At 41.2% G+C, this 8,595-nt stretch overlaps 1 protein-coding gene across 2 annotated transcripts in view; it reads right to left on the bottom strand.

Moving 5' to 3' along the window:
• The window catches only part of ERBB4 (erb-b2 receptor tyrosine kinase 4), a 796,937-nt gene that overhangs the window by 2,077 nt on the left and 786,265 nt on the right, over positions 1-8,595 (bottom strand). For both annotated transcript variants that reach the window (XM_083472043.1, XM_083472044.1), the window contains 2 exons: positions 4,770-4,817; positions 1,967-2,264 (listed from right to left, as the gene is read on the bottom strand). In XM_083472043.1, the coding sequence (XP_083328169.1) occupies positions 1,967-2,264; positions 4,770-4,817 (346 nt within the window). The remainder of the gene's footprint in view (positions 1-1,966; positions 2,265-4,769; positions 4,818-8,595) is intronic.

Genomic DNA, 8,595 nt, shown 5'->3' with positions numbered 1-8,595 from the left:
TCAAAGGCCAGGGATGATGGCAGATGTAGTCCAGTAACATCTGGGGGGGGGGCTACAACTTCCCATTCCTGGATTAGAGCTTCTTGGGTACGGATCTAACACCAGCTAGTCATACAACATAAAACTGCCCTGTCACTACTCTTAGGTTGAAATAACCTTAGGTTGACACAAACTGTAGCTTATTTCAGGTCAGTGAAAACAAACTGACAGGAGTAAAGTTTTGTGTGATTTTATGATATCTATCTATCTACCTGAAAGAAAAGGCTATTGTTTACTTAATCACTATCCTCGGATCTTTATTCTCTAAGAGGATGTCTTTGGAGTAAAATTTATGCACCTTTACCTCTAACCTCAGAAGCTTCTGCTTGTATGGACTCAGCCAGCCCCTTTCCATGAGGAGAGAACCCTGCTGCTGCAAAGTGGGCAGTCCTGGGATATTAACCTGCAAGGAGGCACCTCCATTTCTCACAGAGCTGAGCCCAAAGTAAGCACAGCTGATCTGAACTTTTCCAGCAGTGCTGAAAATGTCTCCTGTTTACATTGCTTATCCTCAGGGAAACAATAACCACCACTGCCATATAACTTTATCTGGCAGGTTATGAATGTGCCACTAGCACGATTAAAAAATAAACAGCACCGTTACATATTACACGGGCCATAGAAAAATACAATAGCCTCAAGGAACAAACCTAGCTAACTCCACTCTCAAATATGAATATGTTGATTTAAACAGTGCAGGAAATCCCAGATTAAAATGCAGGAGGCATGCAGATGCTTAGCGAGGGAGGAACTCTTCCACAACTCTAAAATGAAATACTTCATTTTAGAGAGAGAGAGGTGACCGAAAACTATCTGAATCAAGCTATCTCTCCTGGGTTAGAGATGTTACTGTAGCATTTTTGCTCAGGACATACGTGCACACTGACCTTCAGGTCTTTTTCACACAGTACATCTTAGACAAGCCAAAAGCCTGTGGTCTGCAGAAACAAAAGTGTGACGAGGAGTGCAAGAGAACTGTGGAAACTCAGTGGGCTGTAAGTAGCATGGCTAGAAGGTTAACTACAGGGGTGAGGACAAGAGGAATGAAGGACATCTGCAGTGAGAAAGTCTCAACATGCTATGTTCAAAAACAAAATCTCTTTTCTGCACTAGGTTTTCTCCCTTCTTTCACTTCTGTCCATGACTATAAGTGTCAATAATCTTTAAGATTGCTCTTTAGTAGTTTTTTCAATGTTTTCAGAGTGTAAGAGGTATGATGGCAGAGTAGTTCTAGACAGAGCAAATAGACTATAGCAGGTGTCAAGTAGGCACATGTGAAGCTCACACTTAATGGATTAAGCAAGGTAATCGTTCCAGTTTTGATTATTTACAATTCCAGATATTGAGGTTTGACCAGAGAGACTTGCATTCAAATCCCTACATAGATATGAAGCTCACTGCATGATTTTGGGCCAGTCGTGGGTGAGACTGGATCCTTCAGATAAAGATAACCTACTTTCTCATTGAAATATGATCTAAGTCACTGAAGTTAAGCCCCGCAGTGATTTTACCGGAAGTGGACTCTTTTCTTTGGAGAAAAGCAATGAATTATCAGGAGTATGTCACTTTTCTCTCTATATTTTTATAGCCTTGTAAATCTGCACAGGGTAACCTCCCTTTATTTCTTACACTCTAATTTATCTAAATTTAACCTCTCCTTATCTTTTGCTAAGCTCACAATGTTATTGGGTAAATATCCCCTTCTCTTTGTGCAGCACAAATCCCTTTATTAGTATTGTCTTTGCCCTATAACTTATATCGAGGTGGAGCTCTTTAGAGAAAGAGTGGGGTTTAAATATTGATAATCAATCACCTCTGGAAGCCAAGCTGCTACTAGAAATTAGCCTTCAAAACATTTAGATGCAGCTTAGGTCCTATTCCAAACCCAAAACCTTATGATTGCTATCACGTGTATGTATCTACATACCTGTTTTGGGTTTTTCTGGCATTGGAGTCATGTATCCATCTTCATCCAGCTCGTTTCTTGGCCCCCGTTCAGGTATAAAAACTGTTGGGTCAGCGCTGTACCTCTGAGTGATGCTGTCTTCCTGTGAAAGGCTGGCCACTTGCTTCCGCAAGGTGCCATTGCAGCAAGTATCATCGCAGATCTCTGCAGCACTTTGCATGATGGGAAGTTCTGGTGCTATGCTTGGCATGGCAGCTCGGTATGGCAAAGGAATTACTTGTTCGGTAGCCAAGCTGCCGTCTCTGTAGATAAACTGGTTCTGTAAGAAACACAGAACACAATACGAGAGACTCATAAACGATTGTTCTTGTGGGCTTTTGTGCATATAATATTACATTTTATTTTCATTTATTTGTTCAACTTGATATGTCCTTTCCAGATATGCTTCCCTGGTATTCCAATTAGAATAGACCTCAAGTATCACAGCACACATCTTCAAAAGAAAAAACCTTACAGAAGACCTAGTAAAATTTTGCCAAAAATTCAAAAACTGAGGGCAAAATAGAAAATTCCAGGTTGACATTCTGTTAAACTCCTTTTTAATGCAATCATTTAGAACTTTCTGAACCATACATGTCAGTACTCTCCCTTGAATAATAATAATATATATATATTACCATTTCAAGTATCATCTCTCCTTGTTTGCCTCATCATATTCCCACCAGTGGCTGGCTTCAGCAGTGGTTTTTTGAGTGCGTGCATATACTGCAAGAAATTCTGCCACTTTTACCAAATTCATTTTGTTTTCCCTACAATTCCTTAGATGTTTCTCCCTAGCAGAAACCTCCCAAATCACCCAAAAAATTCCCTTTAGGTAAAACTCAGTGACAATTTAGACAGGTACATATCAGCATCACTCACAAATTTTGCTTAGACAGTTCATATTGGCAGTCATTCCACTTTTGCCACAGAATTTTGCTTTAGGCAAAACACTTTGGAAACACTTTTGTTCCCGGGCCTAAACCTGCAGAGTACTGGCGCCTCTTATTTTTGCTGCCCATGGCAGCCATTTTGTGCTGGTACCCAAAGCACTTTTATGAGTACCAAGCCTCATTTTTTCAACAAAAAAGCACTGCAGCACAGTATCTAGTAAAGTAGCACGCATAGTTGAATTATCTTTGTTCTTTCAGAAATAAACTTTATATGGCTATGGTTGAAATCTTTCATAAAAGGATAGGGGATAACTTTCTTCTTCTTTCTTGTGGGCTTCTAGAGATTATTAATCAGTTACTCTTGCAGGAATTACCTGCTACTTTTGGAGCTCATCATCTCAAGAAATTATCATAAAATAAGATTTTCTGATGATCTTATATTGTACTTCCTGTCATTTTGTGTGTAGCTTCATCACATACTTTAAGTCTATATAAAGAGAGTGATTTTATATACAACTGTGACCTATATAGGGCCTTAGTTCTTGTACGTTTGAGAGGTGTTCTTTCTTACTTAACAGGTCGTGGGGGTATTCTGAGAGGTGCTATCCCCTTTAGCTTATATTTGTTACAAATAAGGGTTGTTTGGGTTTTTTGCAGAGGGGAGTTATTGGTGCTTGTCCATTATTTTGTTTAATGAGGTACTGTTTATTAGTATTATATGTCCATTTCCCCCGGTATTCGTTATATATTTTTTCTGTAACTGCTACAATGTCCTAATAAAGAACTTGGTACTAAAAATGCACTGGTATTGAAATTCATACCTTTTTGGATCAGTAACACAGACTCTTGCCTCTGCATATGTTGGAGAGAGACTGAAAAAGGGAATAATCTAAACTAGCTATTGAAAACTGCCTATCTTTCATTTCCAGCAGAAAACAAACATCTTAATACAGCAAATTTAAAATCAATTGACATCTGTTATGTGTCACCTTCTTTTACTTATGAAGGAAGATTTTTCAAACTTCAGAGCTATTAATTATAAATTAAGACATGGGCACCTCTCCTTGGGGCATTCCAGTATCTGATAACTGATCAGAATGGACACACACACACACACACACACACACACACACACAGGGCCGGCACATCCATTAGGCATGGTAAGGCCTCTGTCTCAGGTGGCCCTAGTCCCTGAGGCAGCATCCCTGTGGGCACCCTACCTGCCCTGCTGCTTCCGCTGTCAGCACTGGTGCCCATTTTAGGTGAGATCTCACCAAAATCATGTGGAATCTTGCAGATCATGCGAGACCTCATCTGAATTTGACACCAGTGCCAGCACTGCTCCTCTGCCGGCAGGGGTGGGTGGTGCAGAAAGTGGCAGCAGGGCAGGGTGGCACTTCCCATTTTGCCACAAGCGGTGCCACTCCTGCACACACCCCTAATTTAATGAGAAATGCAAGTAGCACATCCAAACTTACAGGGGTCTCCCCCTCCCCCCAGCAAGATGCATTTAGGCCCGAGAGTGGCTTCCTAGCCCGTCTGTACTCCCTTGTTTTAAATCATAACACTTTCTGGTTATCAGGAAAGCTGAGAACGTAACTGACTAATGAATTAGCAACACCGGACAGTAAGGTAAAATAGGAACTTATTCTGAAGCAGATATTAAACCCTGGTGATGTTTTATTTTGTAGAGTTCCAAGCTCTGAGTAGAATTTCCACTGAGATCAGAGAGACCACTCAGTCCCTCAAGAACATGATAAGTTCTGGAACTAGAATTGAGGAAATGGGTGAGAGGCACGTGATGGAATTTAGAAAGAAAAGAGAAGGAATGAAATGTTTTTAAAAATACAGACAAACCCCTAATTGATGAAGGTTGATTGGGAAATACTTACTCCTGACATAGGGGCGTAGGCAGGAGGAGGGCTGTGTCCAATTTCACTCTAATAGGAAAGAAAAATGGAATGATGGATATAGTAAGAGGTCGCATGAATGAAAAGAAGTCACATGAGCTCCATGAATCAGTGAAGAAAAAACATGCACATTGGTGAGATTTACTCAAATCTCAGTCAAATTCAGCCCTTGATGCTCAGGGAAAACTCCCTAGGGAAAGGGGTCCAAAAGCAGTTTTGCGTGAACTCAAGGTCTGGAGGGTTTGACTGGGAAATGGTTGAGAAAAGGCTGAAAAGATGGGAAGGAGTTGCACAAAGAGTAGCAGGCATGCAGCTTTTGTCCTCAAACCAAGAGTCACATGGAACGTCACCAACTATTGACCCACCTGATCTAAAAAGGATGGGTTTGTTGCCCAAGAATGAAAAGAAAGCAAGGACCGAATTGTCAGAATCTCTTATGTGGCAAATATTTATCAAACACACAAGCAGAACTGTCCTCAGACAGGTTTTCAAATAGTAAAAATTTAAAGTGGCATAAAAAACCTAATGTGGTAATAGCCAGGGAATATGCAACCCGACTTCTTGATACCGTTTTCAGATTTTTCTATCAGTAAATATTTTCAGGTGTGTGTGACAGAGAGACAGAGAGACACACACACAGAGAACAATACCACAGAACCAGACTACGTTTCCTAAGCAGCATTTAGGATGTAAAATGATTCATGTAATGGAGTATGTGGCATGAGTCCATCTTGGCAGTCTCCCCACTCTTTCTGCCATACAGTTCTCTTCTGCTTCAACCCTTTTTCAGGTTGGGGTTGAAATGCAAGTTGGTAGAGCATGAGACACTTAATCTCAAGGCTGTGAGTTCGAGTCCCACGTTGGCCAAAAGAGTCCGGTATGGCAGGGAGGGGGTTGGACTAGATGCCCCTCGTGGTCACTTCCAACTCTACGATTCTATGTTTCAAGGGTCAAGAGGGCACTAAATGAAATTCTGTCAACATCCATTCAGATGCAGAAGAATGGCCCACTTTGTTTTCATTCATCACTTATTGATGTTCACCATCCTTCTAATAGTCTCTTCCTTTGTAATGATTTGATACTACTTGCATCTTTGTTCTGTACTACAGTAAACAGACTACAGGGCCAAACTAGGTGTGATGGTGGCCTCAATCAAGAAGGTAAGGTCAGTGGTAGAGTCTGGATTACAAAGCAAACATGATGCATGGATGAGAAGCGGGGAACCCCCTGCCCCCGGTGGCTTATCTCTTCATTTTCTCACCCAAATATTCTTCTCAACCAGGTCATACACCAAAAGTTGACTTGTGTGTGCAGAAGGTCTCTCAAAATCCGGCATCCTACTTGTGGGCAAACAAACTGAGGAGAGTCATTTCACTCAGTTTCTCTGGGGAGAGGAGACATTCCCCAAGAGTTTCTCAGAGTGAGATTTACTGTCAGTAACAATAACACCAACCTACCTCACAAACAGCAGTGCTGTGAGGATAAATGATTCTAGGTGCTGCAATACACATTTTAATGAATAATACTACTGGTATTATTTTAGAAAGAAGGCAGAAAAAGATCAGGATTATTGTTGTGGAAGCAGCTTTTCCAGACAAGCAGCAATTCCTGCTATGCATTGCTCAACAAGCAGCCTGCATAAAGACTTATACACCTAGCGAGCTTCCTGACAGATCTGTGAAGTGCAGAGTTGTCTCAAGGAGATTTCATTTTATGAGTCTGCTAGCAGACCACTGTTTCTTAACAGTCCCAGGCAATAGGGTTGCATAAGTAAGCAAGTAGCAGAATAATTAGTGTCATATTCTAATGACGTGACCCCCCCAAAAAAGTCCTGTGGAGCCTCTCTTTAACCCTGGTATAAAGCCTTGATATAATATAAAGTCTGTGTGAGTCCAACTACAAAGATGGCTGCTGATGGTGCCTAGGGTCTTTCATCGGTTTCAGGTCCTGGATAAGCCAAAATCTTAGTTTTGGCCCTGAGAACACTTAACCCTCCTGCCAGCTAGGGAAACATTTCCTTGCATTTTTCATTTAAACAAATGACATATGGGGAGGGGGGAAAATACTACATTTGTGAAATGCACTTGGAATACTTATGGTTTTGTTGTACCTATATATTGATGGTTTGTTTACTGTTCTCTTGTGAGCTGCTTTGGGCATAATTTTGAAGAGCAGTAGGCAAATAAACTTCAGGATGATTATTTATAAGGTGTTTGCTTCTGTGGCTTCACTGTGCACAGAACTACCATGTAATAACTCATTTAATAACTTTTAAACAATAGCATTGCTTTTTTCACAAAATTCATTTCTTTCAAATTTGTAGTCTCCATTCATAAAATAAATTGAAGGCTGACTTTCAAACTCGGGTGATTGCTTTTTAAGAAACGGGGATAGGATATAGGGTACAAGCAAAGCAGTAGTCTTCATTGAGAAACCTTCAGGAGTACAAGAAAATATGCACAGATTAATGCATTTGGTGTGGTCAAAAACTGAGAACTTACTCAGACTTGCAGGAAGAGAACACAGTGTAGTTTTCATGGGAAAAGAAGAGTCCAGAATGCCAAAAGCTGCTTGAACATATAAGGGAGAAGTCTACCCTAGCAATCTTCTCCCTGGCATGCTAACTTTCCACATGAAAGGAAGCTTCCACACATAGATTCATGCTCTGACAACTACAGAATGTACACTATGGAATTCAATACCATAAGGTGTAGTGCCAGACACCAACTAGGACATCTTTCAAGGGGGACTCGTGAAATCCATGGAGGACAAAGCCTTCCATGGTTACTACTACCTCTGATGGCTCTATTACCTCCAGTGACAGACAGTTGCTGAGCTCATTTTGGAAACCAATCCTAGAGTAGAAGCCCTTTGGTCCAGCAGAGCTTGCCATTTGCTCTTAATCCACCAGAAGCATTCTCAGGTGGCTCAAAGTTCTCTGTGGACTTCCTTCTTCACTGTTTGAATCGCCTTTCAGAAAGGTACCACTACTAGTTGCATAAACCTTTTGAAAACATGATGATTTGTGAGGAAATGAATTGATGGTTCCCATGCCAAATAAGAGCTGTGGGGAGGGAGGTTCTTCGCTGGGGCTGCAGTGCTAACCAGTCTTCATCCTGACTGTGCTCCCCACATCACTACATACTTGCTATTTAAAGACGGTTCAGACAACTGCAGGGGGCATATTCACCATCACAACGTTTAGTCAGTGACCTGCCAAGCTCTACACTCCTGCTTCAGCTTTTGTGTGTGTGTTTGGTCATTAAATGATAAAAGTGCCATAGTCACAATTCCAAAAAAAGAATGCCAGGAAACAGCTGAAGCACAGATTAAATGCAACATAATTGTTTCTTAAATGTCGTTAAGTTGCTTCCTAATTACAATGCAATGCCATAATTTTGGAAGCCTCAAAAATACCTGTTTGTACTTAAGACAAAAAAACAAAAAGGAGTCCAGATTCCCGCCCCCTCTCCATCCGCCTTCTCTTGATTGTGAGTGTGGGTTCTGGAGGGAAAGGTGAATAATTTCTCACCAGCTAGAAAATTATGTATTGGCAGGGGAAGGGTTGGTATTGAGTGAAGCAACAGGCTGAACCAATATTCTTGAATTACTACTATGCAATGCTTTGGACAGGCTAGGAAACAGAGGCGCTGCATGCCTGGGGTGTGTGCTCCCACAAAGGCTGGTAGGAAGTGGAACCCAGTTGCCAAGGCACTGCTCCCACGTAGCAAAACCAAGACACTGAAATCCAGGGGGTGATGATTAACCTTTAGCACTGTAAACCAACAAACGATGGTGATACTAAATA

Source organism: Podarcis liolepis (assembly GCF_965112155.1).
Source record: "Podarcis liolepis genome assembly, chromosome: 1".
NCBI lineage: Eukaryota > Metazoa > Chordata > Lepidosauria > Squamata > Lacertidae > Podarcis > Podarcis liolepis.
Note: the sequence above shows the minus strand (reverse complement) of the source record. Positions and strands in the feature narration are given on the sequence as shown.